The 12,629-nt window shown below is 46.3% G+C and overlaps 2 protein-coding genes across 8 annotated transcripts in view; one reads left to right on the plus strand and one right to left on the minus strand.

Annotated features, from left to right (window-relative positions):
- Positions 1 to 175: 175 nt before the first annotated feature.
- Positions 176 to 12,629, minus strand: part of SLC46A1 (solute carrier family 46 member 1) — a 27,419-nt gene continuing 14,965 nt past the window's right edge. For 3 of the 6 annotated variants that reach the window (XM_064677406.1, XM_064677404.1, XM_064677407.1), the window contains 6 exons: positions 9,746 to 9,863; positions 5,087 to 6,884; positions 3,762 to 4,614; positions 3,287 to 3,370; positions 2,114 to 2,270; positions 176 to 1,571 (listed from right to left, as the gene is read on the minus strand). In XM_064677406.1, the coding sequence (XP_064533476.1) occupies positions 1,499 to 1,571; positions 2,114 to 2,270; positions 3,287 to 3,370; positions 3,762 to 4,614; positions 5,087 to 5,344 (1,425 nt within the window). In that variant the 5' untranslated portion in view covers positions 5,345 to 6,884; positions 9,746 to 9,863 and the 3' untranslated portion in view covers positions 176 to 1,498. Of the gene's footprint in view, positions 1,572 to 2,113; positions 2,271 to 3,286; positions 3,371 to 3,761; positions 4,615 to 5,086; positions 6,885 to 6,974; positions 7,999 to 9,745; positions 9,864 to 12,629 lie in introns of those variants that run through there. The other 3 variants (XM_064677405.1, XM_064677409.1, XM_064677408.1) reach the window with 3 other exon arrangements.
- Positions 8,258 to 12,629, plus strand: part of LOC135425267 (solute carrier family 13 member 2-like) — an 11,021-nt gene continuing 6,649 nt past the window's right edge. For both annotated transcript variants that reach the window (XM_064677391.1, XM_064677390.1), the window contains exons 1-3: positions 8,258 to 8,396; positions 11,387 to 11,515; positions 11,880 to 12,016. In XM_064677391.1, coding sequence (XP_064533461.1) covers positions 8,295 to 8,396; positions 11,387 to 11,515; positions 11,880 to 12,016 — 368 coding nt within the window. In that variant the 5' untranslated portion in view covers positions 8,258 to 8,294. The remainder of the gene's footprint in view (positions 8,397 to 11,386; positions 11,516 to 11,879; positions 12,017 to 12,629) is intronic.

Consider the following 12,629-nt stretch of genomic DNA (forward strand, 5'->3'; position numbering starts at 1 on the left):
AGTCCCAAACCTGGATTTTTCCTCACTTGTGACTCTCACACACTCATTCTCCACAAGGCAGATAAATTCCCACTGCTTCCTCTTTACTTCAATAAAGGACACAGCATAAAAAGAATGGAGAGAAGTCCCGGACAGGGCAAGGACAAACGATATCAACAGCTGCACAAGAAATCTGTCATTTTATGAGCCATAAAAGAGAATGGAGGTTTTATTCATTTTGATAGTAATAGTAATGACATTATTGCAGGTACTTGAACAGTGTGCGCAGTGCAGTGTACACAAAACTGCTGGTTTATGGCACTTGGAAGAAAACAGGATTGTGGCAATACAGGCAGTGCTTTGAAAGGAACAATTGTAAGCACCATGAACATGAGATTTACTTCCTGGCATCAACAGATCCTGAGAGAGGCAGCAGAACTGAGGTCACCAACATAAAGTTGTGCCCCATACAACAACAAAAAATTAACCTTAAAGACACTAGTCCCACACCAGCTCATCACTACAGCACAGTGTATTGGTGAGGAAGGACTCTGCCATAAGCACAGCAGTGATTTCCCAATACACTAGGGCACACCTACAGTGTAAGGGGCTTCACTTAGGGGGGGCCAGTTTGGCAATTTTAGCCTCAAATCCATCAATTTTGGCAACTGTCAATTAAGGCACCAATAGGAGTTGCTTTGATGATCCTTGTGGGCTCCTTCCAACTCAGGATATATTCTGTTTGCGCTGTAGTATTCTCAGACGATCTGTTACTTTTTAAAAGCACCTTTGAGATCCTGGGCTGAGCTGCAAACAGGCAGGACATGCAACTGGCACTCCTACAAACGCTTAATGAGTTAGATCCTCTTCCTAGGACACCTCTAACTTGCAAAACTGAAGCTAGTTCAGTCAATAAGGACAGCAATAGCACTCTTGTGCTAAACTAGCCCTCTCCACAAGGATTTCTGTGGGAGCTTGGTCTGGCATGTGACACTTGTAGGATTTTTACAGGCAACATGCTGATCCAGATCATGGATCTTCCTCCTCAGCAGTACACTATTGGGTACCTCTGCTTCAGTCTGGCTCTGCAGGCTTCAGTCCATGCCTCACCCACACCAAAAGCTCACCTGCTACACACTGCAGTACTCAGAGGGGAATGTGTTTGGCAATTAAACCAGAACTCAGTCCTCTCTCCCCCTTAAAAGCATGTCATGGTGCCTTCTCCAAACCCCAAACCACCAACCAGCCTTGCAAATGGCCCACAACAGCTTGGTTGGCTTTTGGGTCTCTCGGGTTTTCTCTCACAGATGAGCCAACAAATGTTGAGGAGACATTCACATCTGCAAATCAGGTTCCTCCTGTAGTCAGAGCCAGGATTTCCAGCTACCTGGCATTTAAAAGTTAGTAGGGGCAAGGAGGGTGTCCCTCCCACACTAATCTGTCCATTGAGGGAAGAGTAAAGAGCAGTCTTCAGGTGGACACTGCTGTGCTGGCCAATTCCTTGTTGCTAAGTTGCTGCTCAGTCTTTTGCAGGGGATGGGGGATCTTGGAAGTTATTGTAGTCATGTTTTGAGTCCCAGATTTGAATCCACCTAGGAAAGAACAAACAGTTAGAACCTTTGAAGGCACACTGGGATGTCGCTGAATTGAGTTTTAAAGTTTCAAAGGGACAGAACGAAATGACCCTGCCAAGAGCTGCTGCACTTCTTCTGCAAATCCCAACACATTCCTTCTCCCAGAACCTACCACGGGATGTTTTCTATCACAATACAACTTTTGCTTTAATTATTACAGAAATGACAGGAAGAGAGACTGCTGAGAGCTCCATCTCTCCCATAAAGGAGGAATTTCAAATTCGTTTTGGAAAGGTTTTGGATTCCACTGAGGGTGGAGTGAAACTTTGAAGCATTCTGAATATTTGCAGCTACATTACTCAGGCTCCAGGTTTATCCCTAGGATTCAGATTCCAGAAGAAATGACCAGCATCTCTGTTTACTGGGGTACCAAACACCCTCTCATAAGCTCAACTGAAAATATGCCTTAAAAACTGTCTCTCCTAAGAAGAGTAAATAATATTTTCTACATGACATTTCACAGGTCCTGTGGCAAAGTTTAGAAATTTGAACTAAATTACCCAATGATAGCTGCCGGAATAAGAAGGATTATAGCCCCAAAGAGAAATGGGAATCCTCTCATGAAGTGCAAGGTCACAGGGTAGAGAGAGTTGAACACTCCTGTAGCCACGAGGGAACACAGCCCTTGCACGCAGGCAACAGAAGCAAAGAGAGCACCTGGAAAAGAGAAAAGAGATTAATGGTGAGACAGACAGGTGTTTAATGCCTGGAAATGGCTTTAACACATCACCTTCAGTGGGATTCTGTGAATCTTCCTAAGGGTTTGCACTTCCCATCAGAAAACTGGTGTGTGAGTCTCAGGTGTGGTAAGCTGGGACACAGAGTTGGCCTGGCAGGTTAAACCTGTCCCACTTGCTTCTCTGTAGCCAGGACCATCTCACCGACCTGCGGAATTGGTATCGCCTGGGCTGACCAGGGATATTATCTATCAGCTGGATTGTAAATGCTTCAGACTAGGGCTATATAGATCTGTTTACTGAAAAGCATATCTTATCACTTGTTAAATATTAAGTACAGCAGAAGACAGCAATTTATAGATTTAGCATCATAATCTGGTGTAGAGTACGCACCATCTTCATTCTAAAATAAGAAACGTGAATTCTGCAAAATCCCTTATTGATTGTTCCTACCTCAACTCCCTCCTCCCTCTGCCTCAGACACATTCCTATGCCATGTTTCACAGCAAGTGCACAATCTCCAAATATATTACTGGACGAAAGGCAAATATGCTCCTCCTACAGGTTATCCATGATCTTTTACCACAGTCAATGATATAACCCTCCAACATCATCTGGGTCTTCCCCCTGTTACTGATCTACAGAGAATAGTTATGGTCAGGAGAATCGCTCTTTTCTCCTTGTTATATAACCCATTTTAACTCTTGCTCCTTGTAAACCATTTGGAGATGAACAGATAGATTAATGAACCATTCCTGCAAATTCTTTTCATCTTACTTTTCCTTGTCCTCATCTTGAAAATGCAGCAAGTGTAAATCAATGAATGACAATTACTCTGAAAAAAATAAAATGCTATCCTGGGTCTGAAGGTGAGTGCAAGGACACAGGAGTCCAGAGGAACCACAGAAGTCCTAACTTCCTCAAACATTTTGGTTTCAGTGTTCCAAGAAGACAGTGTTTCAGGACCTGGCTTAAGCACACCAGGTAACTCCTTACCCTGTTCCGTCTCGCTGACTAGCTTGGAGAGCTTGGATCTGATGACTGGAGTGGCTGCCATGGAAAGGAACAGAATCCCATAACCTGTGAGCAAGATACAGCACATTAGGGAAAGCTCAGCTGAAAAATAAAGTCTCCAAAGTCAGTCCCAGAAATCTGTAGCTGCAGGCAGTTTCTCCCTGCTGTATTTAGACTCAATTCATCCTCCGAGATCCTATAATCCACTTTAGCCTGTGTGTCTGCACTATAATACAGCTCTGGGAAACCTAATATTCTAGGAAATATGCATGCACATTCAACTTTAGTGTTTGGCCAACATTGCCATCAGCAAGACACAGCTTTGCTAGTGCACAGGGTGAAATGGAGGCAGAACTTTCTCCATGTGCTTGTCCTCTCAGCAGCACAGTGCCCTCCTGCATCTACTGGCATCTCTGTGCTAAGCTGGAAATATAAGGATTTAAGAATTTAGCATCACCTGTAAACATCAGTGCTGTTGTGGTAGCGAGAGAAATCACAACCAGTCCGGCAATGTTTGAGATCAATGCTATCTCTGCCACCCAGCTGTCTTCAAGGCAGAGCTGCAGCAGCCGCAGCCCTGCCAGGCTGCTCAGGTAAGCCAGGTAGTTGGCGGCGGAGCCGTACCCGATGAGGTCAGAAGCCCAGCAGAGAGGAAAGCCAAGCTCATACAAAACAAAGAGGTCCTTGGCTCCAAAATGCACTGTGACAAGAAGGAAAAAAGCCAGAGAGTAAAGAGCGAGCTTCCACCTGGAGCTCGGGTGCTCTGGGGCCATGTACAGCCTGTACACAGCCTTGTAATGGCTGAGTGTGAACAGCCTGGCTGGTCTCCTCTGCTTCACTGACTCCCGAAGGCAGAAAGCAGCATAGAGAGTGGCAGCAAGAGAGGCAGCAAAGGCCAGCCAGAAGGGATTGACGTAGCCCTGGGCCTTGCGCCACTGGCCACCACCGATGCTGGCCAGCATGCCCGCGATGCCCAGGCACGCCTCGAGGATGGCCACCCGGAACGTCCGCGCACGCCTGTCACTGGTCTCGGCCACGTAGGCAAAGCAGCTGGCCAGGACCAGGTTGTAGTCTCCTGACAGGCCACTCAGAAGGCGTCCCAGGAGCAAGTAGGCGACGTGCAGCTCCAGGTATATGACCAGCAGGTAGATGGACGTTTGCAGGGCTATGCCCGCTGTTGACAGGATGAGCGCTGGACGGCGGCCCACGCTGTCGCTCCATGGTCCAAACAGAGTCACGGAGAAGAGACAGACAAAGAAACCCCCCAAGTTGATGTAGAGGTTCCAGTGGGAGACCAGGGCTTCCACCTCCTGCAAGAGAAACAGGCGGCTCAGGATTGGCACCCAGTGCCACCCTGGGCTCTCCACTCCCCTGCTCTCCCCAAGCTGCCCTTCCCCTCCGGGCTCTCTGATCCCCTTGGGGCTCCACTGTCTCCCCGGACACCCCACTCCTCCCGAGCTCCCCTCTTCCCCTGCTCCTCCCCACTCCCATGGGCTCCCTGCACCCCCAGGGCTCCTCTCGGACCCCCTGCTCCTTTTGGGCTCCTGGTTTATCCACTCGCCCGGAGTCCCCTCTTTCCCCGGAGCTCCCCGCTCCCCCGGACTCCCCTTTTCCCCGGGGCTTCCCCCGGGCACCCCGCTCCCCCTGGGTGTCCCCTCTCCCGCCGACTCCCCATCTACCCCCTGGAGCTCCCCTTTCCCCCGCTCCCCTTCCCTGTTCCTCCCTGGTCCCCCAGGGCTCCCTGAGGATTCCCTTGTCCCCTCTGCCCCGGTGCCCCCTCACCTGCCGCAGCGGGTCGGCGGCAGCGCTGCTGTTCCCGCAGCCGGCGGAGCCGCTGCTGTTGTGGCCGTGGTAGCCGCGCTCGGCGCCCAGCCGGTCCCACAGGTACTGGGTGGTGAGCGGGCCCTGCAGCACCACGGACACGGTGGCCAGGAACATCACCGGCTCGGCCGCGGGCAGCAGCCCCAGGCGAAGGCGGCGGCGGGCGGGGGGCGCCGGGGGGGCGCCGGACGGCGGCGGCGGCTCGGCCATGGCGGCCATGGCGGGGCGGGAGCGGCGCGGCCCGGCCGGGCCGGGACAGGCTCCGCTCCGCCCGGGCCGGGCCCCTCCGCTCCGCCCCGCCGCCCGCGGGAGCCGGGAGGACTCAGCGAGTCCTCGGGATCCCTCGGTGTTGCCGCTGCAGCGAGTCCGGTGATAAAGAAGCAGCGCTCAGCTCCCCCCCACCTTCCCCCCCTCGCCGCCTGTTGTTTCATAGAATTATTGAGGTGGGAAAAGCCCTCTGAGATCATCGAGACCGACGTTAACCCATCATGGCCAAGGCTACGGCTAAACCGTGTCCCCAAGTGCCATATCCACACTCTTAAATCCCTCTAGGGATGGTAACTCCGCTGCTGCCCTGGGCAGCCTCTGCCAGGGCTGGACAACCCTTTCCGTGGAGGAATTTTCCCTCATATCCAATCTAAATCCCCATGGCATGGCTTCATGCCACTCCCTCATTCCTGTCGCTGGTCACCAGGGAGAGAGAACAGTCCCTGCCCCTCCTCTGCCCCTCATGAGGAACCTGCAGATGGTGATGAGGGTTCCCCTTGGTCTCCTCCAGGCTGAACAAAAGGAGTGACCTCAGCCATCCCTTGTTCAGCTTCCCCTCTAACCCTGATAAAGTCCCCCCGAGCCTCCTTTTCTCCAGGCTGAACCCCCCCAGCTCCCTCAGCTGCTCCTCATCAGACTTGTGCTCCAGACCCTTCCCCAGCTTCGTTCCCTTCTCTGGACACGCTCCAGCGCCTCAATGCCTCTCTTGTTGTGAGGGGCCCAAAACTGAAACCAGGACTCAAGGTCTGGCCTCAGCAGTGGCCAGCACTGCACTAGTCTTGCTGGCCACACTATTGCTGCTACAAGCCAGGTTGCCCTTGGCCACCTGGGCACATGCAGGCTCAAGTTCGGCTGTCAGCCAGCACCCCCAGGTCCTTTTCTACTGGGCTGCTCCCCAGCCTGATGGCTGTAGAAATTTAAACGTAAACCCTGTTTTTTCTTCTCTCCAAACAAAGCAAAAGTCAACATTTTAAATGCAGTCGGATCTGTGAAATGTTGTCATTAGCAATATGTGATCACTTATATTAATTCACAGCACATTAGAAAACACTTCTTTTTATAAATGACAAAATAATGTATAAGCTCAGTTAATAAAAGAGGCTTTGGCTGTGCTGTTTGGTTTCCTATGAGGTCTGTCTCAAAGAGCAGATCAGTGAGCAAAGACCAAGTTGCTGTTAGAATTCAAAGCACGCGATTCAGAGTGTTAGATTAACCCGTTTATATAAACTGTTCCAAACTAATGTAAATTGGCATTGCTCCTTTGACAACTCCAAGGGACTGTTAATGGGCCACAGGCAAAGCTCAAACAAGACAAACCGTAACACACTTAGAGAGCTCATTTCTAGCATCTTTGCAGGTATTGTGACTCACATGACAGAGGAAATGATCGCTGAGGACGTGTTGCTTGTGAAGAATAGGCACAATTCATCAGCTGAGACCCTTCCAGGTTGTTATTTACACTCCACAGATGAGGCTGCAGTTGGAGGCCGACCTTCATGTTACAGGGATGCAGAAATGATGTGTTCTTTTAGATTTTCATTGCAACCTTAGGGCATTAGAGTAAAACGTACAAAAAAAATACCTTGCTGTTGGCTGATTTTGCCACTACACCTTTTCAGACACTAATTAAACATTAAATGGATGCAAAAATGTGGGGGAATATAATTCATTTGAAAGCTCTTTCTCATTCTTTTTGTACTGAGGGTGAAATGCTAAAGCTCTGTTTGTTGTGAGCAGTATGTCCAAGTTGAGCTTGCAGCTCTGGCAACTGAAACCCCACTGGTTTTCCATCATAAGCACATTGCTGAAAGAAAACAAGCCCTGGCAGAAAAGGGAGAGAGAAACAGCAGAAGCTTTTTGTGGAGCCGACATCAGATGACTTAATGTCTGTGCTTCCCTTTTTGTGTCTCTGCTTGAGTAAGCTATAAACAGCGCCAAGACAATTTATACCAATAAAATGGAAATGTTATAATCTTTATATGAGGCATGCGCTTGTATGATCTACCAAATAAAGCCATCAAAGTGACATTAACGAGACACATCAAAAAGTTTGGTTCCATTCCTGTGTATTTACAGATTCTAGTAATTCACAGCTTGTATTTTGGAGGTTTCCTGCAACTGGGACAAGAATTGCTGGTAATTTCCCTGTAGTGCCTTTTTTTTCTTTACTTTTTTTGCCCCCAGTACATCCTCCAGGTTCCCAAAGTTGTGCCTATAAACCTGCAAGAGCTGAAAGGTGAAACAAAAAAGCCCAGTGTCTGCAAAGTGATGCCCTGTGGCCAAGTCTTTCCCAGTCCACTAAGATCCAGGGTAAGGACTGTCAGTCCCTGCGTGCCAGGAACTTGATGTGGCACCTGGTGACAGGAGCTCTGCCCAGTGGATTATGCTACCCAGATTGAATTTCTTAGTGAACACAATGATGTTTATATAACATTTTGCATCGTTGTTTCTAATGCCTGTATTTGATTATTAGAGATGCAGATGTGGTTTTCAGTGCTCTACATATTTTTAAAGCAATTTTCAACCCATTTTGGAGGGAGCAGTTTCCCTTTTTTTATAGGAGGAATGACAGTACCTATCCAAAGATTATATTATTAAAGACAAAACCATTAATATTTTAAAAAAATTAGGTACTTTCAGTTTGCTTTTAATAAATTTACTTGGTCTACAAGGAGTTAATACTGTCCTGAACTGTCCACCTTTCAGGAAGATTTCTTAAGAAAGTTCCTGGTCTGACACTCTTTTGCTGTCTCCTCCCTTCTTTGTTCCCTTCCTTCTTTCTCCGATTACAGTTCCAAAATCAACACCCAATCTCCTGAGGTCAATGGTTAATATTCCCCAGTGTTTATAAAGTCTCCAGCAGCAGATCCCAGGCCTTCAGCACTGGGCTAGCTCCAGCACCATGGCTGGCATCTTGGAGGTGCTCCTGGCCTTCAAGAAATACCTCATCATAATTTTAGTACCCCTTCTCGCTCTTCCTCTTCCTCTGGTGGTGCCTACCAAGGTAAGGATTTTTTAAGTTCAATTTAAAAGCCAAATCTCTGCATCTCAGAGTTGCTCCTTGTAAGTGACAGAGTGAACAGACCACACAGACTCTTTCTCAGAGAACCTTCATTTGTTGCTTGAAGATCTCGTTTGTTTGTTTTCTGATCAGACACCTACAGATACTGGGGCAGTATAAAAGCAATGATGGATAAACAGATACATCTGTAATTGCATCTTCTAAAAGAACACTCAGTGACATGTGATTTATGACTTTTGCTTTGTATCTGACTGATTTAGAAAAGGACTTTCTATGCTGAAGATTCACACAGGTGTGAACCTAAGTTCCAATCTAAGGTTCAATTTAAACACTCTTCTGATTTTCTAACAGTATCCAGTCCACAGCTTCTTTTTCCTTGTTGTCACTGCCATGTAGAAGAGGCATTTTCCTTGGTCAGAGGGACAAGGCATTCTGACACATAAGGAAAAATACTATGTATTTCACTCCTGGTTTAGCATATTTCTGTAAGAATCTTCCCAAACAAGGATTTTCAATTTAAAATGAAGTTTTGAAGACACCTTGCTTAGGGTACCTTCAGAAGAAGTTAACTACAAGCAGCTGTAGTAGTGGGGCATTGATCACTTTGATCCCTGATCTGGGACACCGATCATTGACCATTTAAACAGAGCTCTGTGAGCCAGCAGCCTGCCAGCCTTCTGCTGCTTCTTCACTCTGGCATCTTTCTCACATTCTCAATCTCTTCATGCACAAATATCTCATCTCTGGACTTCAGGTCTCTTATTACAGCCCCAGGAGCTTGAAATAACTCGTCCCCATCTACCTCTCCTGTCACTGCTCTTTGGACGTCCAGTCATAACCCTTGCCTCTGCTCTCTGCCTGTGTCTGTCTCCTGATCCCTGCTGACTCCCAGTTTAGAGTCTCCTTCTCCAAGCTTCCTTCCACACTTCACTAACTCTTCCCTGCCTGTCCCAAAGCTCTTTCTTCCTCACAGCTCTCAGTGTTATCGGAGACTTTGGAGCTCTGACCGGAGGATTGTGAGCGTGAATGATAGAGTGGCACTGGCTGGAGGTGCAATGTGGTAACTGTTCAGGCGTGGCACCTTACTCTCTCACTATGCAAATAAAATAGTTTAAATTATTACTTAAAAGCTTACTAGCAGGAAAAACAGAAAAAGTACCTTTTTTTGCTAGTCAACTTTTCATAGTCAAAAGAGTTACTGAAGGGAAAAGAGATCTGAATCAGAAGAGTTCTAAGAAGCCAGAGAGAGATTATTTTTTTTTGTCTTGAGGCCACAAGTTCAAGCCCACTTGCTGGAGGCATTGTTACATACACTAAGTCCATGGTGTTACCTGTGGAATGATTTGGCAGTCTTGCCTCAGTTCCTCTGTGAAAATGACTCTCTCTGGTTTCTATGTAGTCAGCAACAACATAGAAATTTAAAATGTCCTGGACTTTTCCCTTTGCAACCTGTAAGAAGATTTTTTTGGGTTAGAATTGTGCACCGTGGCAATGCTGAGCAGGAAAAGCTGTTGCCTCCATGTGCAGCAGTGATGTGAGCAGGTAGCTCACAGGATGGAATTTCACATTTTTCTGTTCTGTTGAGCTATTTACCTGCCCTATAATGACATAGCACTGGACACCAAACTATTAAAATTGAGAGCAAACAATGCTAAAAATTTCACTTAAGGACAGACAAATGTCCTTACAGAAAAACTGGCATTGTGAAAAGCCTTTTCCCCCACTTTTACTGAGAGCAGGTTCACAGCAGGATGGAAGCCAAAAACATTGTGCCTATGACATCCATCCCAAAGCCCTGCTAGGGTCTCTCAAAAGGCACCTATTGGTCTCTTTTAAGAACAAAAATGGATAAAAAGGATCATCAAAATGAAAAATTTCTTTCAGTGCTTGATGGGATGGATAATTAAGGTTCTTGCTGCTCCCCCCTTCATCCCAGTCACCAGCTCCATACCCTCCATGACACGTTCAGAAGTCCTGAGCCTGTTCTAAAGCATCACAAATTCAATCCTGCCAGCCGTTATCCCAGCTCCTTGTTTTAATCCTCTGTAATCCAGCTTCAATAAGCATCCCTACGATTTCATTCATACTGCCCAGTATATTTTAGCAGACATTCTTTATCCGAGGCCAAACAACCACGTTTTGCTTCCTTTGGACTTGCTGTCACCCATTATTGCATGAGTTCCAAAACGAGGAAGACACCACAACCTGCAATATAACTTCTTCTAGCTTTCATCCCCAGCCCAACCATATGAAAATCTGTTGTGACAAGTGATTCTGAATCTGACTGTCTTAAACATTTTTATGTAAAATTTGGAGGGGTTGTCCAAAGCAGAACTAAATCAATGTTTTCTCAGAAGGCGAGTAATATGAAATAGGGGATCATACTTTTGTCAAACAAACAAGTCAGTGAAAGCTGAAAGGACCTGTGACCAGTCTGTCAGTGAGCCTTTCAAAGCTTCTACTGAGCTAAAAATCCAATGAAAAATTTTAAAAGTATTTAAAGTACAAGGAATCCAGGCTATTGAGATTAGTTGGGGTTTGCCATATCCTGGAACACGTGAAGCAAAAGGTGAAGAAGCCTTGACTGGATCATAATTATTTCTGCAACTCAAGGACATAAATACAGAATATAACACTATCAGCACAATCACGAATCCTGTGCAGTGACTCCCAATCCCTTATCATGAAAGGTTCAAAGTCATCCATTTGTTTCTTTTCCTAAGTTAATATTTTTTCGCCCCCTGGAGGATTCATCTTTTCCTCAGAGTTCTGACAAGGTTATTGAACAGTTTGTTATTTGATTAAAGTCTGCATAGGTCGGAGGATACATGGAAGACAAGGACAGGAAATAACCTTTTCTCTAATCCCTTTATCAGGCAATAAATGTAATTATGGGCTGTTGCCTTCTGGAAGCCCAAGTGCCATATACAGAGTGTTCTGATTATGTCTCCTCTTCCCCTCTTGCCCCCCAGGAGGCTGAATGCGGTTATGTTATCATAGTGATGGCACTTTATTGGTGCACAGAAGCCCTGCCATTGGCTGTCACAGCTCTCCTGCCCGTCCTGCTGTTCCCACTAATGAATATCATGGATTCAACAACAGTAAGAGATCCTACTCCATGGCCTATGTGTTAAACAGTCATTAATAAGCTTCTTTTATTCAGGGATTATTTCCCATTATTATTATTATTATTATTATTATTATTATTATTATTATTACTATTACTATTACTATTAATATTATTCCACTGCTGTTACACAGGGAATTGGCTGTCTTCTTCATGGAATAGAACTTGCACGAGCCCACAGTGAGCTCTGGGTGGAGCTGCTAATCTGAAATCAAATTCAGTGTTCAGATGCAACCCACAGTTACTCTGTGCTAATGGCTTTGGAACAACCTCCCTCAGAAAATGCTTTCTCTCTTGGCTTCTTCTGACTATTTTCTCTCCCTTGTTCCACATTACAGGTCTGTCAGGAATATTTAAAGGACTCCAATATGCTTTTCATTGGGGGACTGCTGATGGCCATTGCCATTGAGAACTGGCAGCTACACAAGCGTGTGGCCCTGAGGGTCTTGCTTATCACTGGTGTCAGACCAGCCCTGTGAGTAACAGTCATAAAAACACCATGGGATAAAAGAACTTATGTGGCATTAGTCCCCATCTCTCATGTGAATCTGCAAATCACAGCCTACAAATGCTTTCCTGCAGTCCAAGTGAGTTAGTGCCTGAGCTAACCTTGCAAATGGGGATCCTGTGAAGTGTTACAGACCTGGTGTGCCTTTTTTGAATTCCAAATGGCTTTAGGTGGAGAAATAGCAACAAGAGAGTCAATGGTGGTAAGACACAGCTTCAGACACTCAGGAAAGACCACAGATGAAACACAGCAAACATGGACTCTCTGCCTGCTACGCTGATTGCCAAGAGAAGAGGATCCATGAGGATGCTTGTTTGCAAGACAACAAGTGTTTTCCAGACTAGAACTCTAAGCTATGCACAGGCTACAGCACCCTATTTAATCTGATTTAGCTCCTAACGAGAGGGAATACTGAAGGAAATTACAAAGCAATAGAATAAAAATGCATACAAGATAAACCCCTTTCCATCTCATGTATAATCTACATCTCATCTAAAGAATAATTTTGAGGCAAATCACAGAGTAATACTGAAAGAAGGATTAGAATTTTAGATGAGTAAGAAGAGAATCCTAAATAATA

This window comes from Pseudopipra pipra, chromosome 21 (assembly GCF_036250125.1).
Source record: "Pseudopipra pipra isolate bDixPip1 chromosome 21, bDixPip1.hap1, whole genome shotgun sequence".
Taxonomy (NCBI): Eukaryota; Metazoa; Chordata; class Aves; order Passeriformes; family Pipridae; genus Pseudopipra; species Pseudopipra pipra.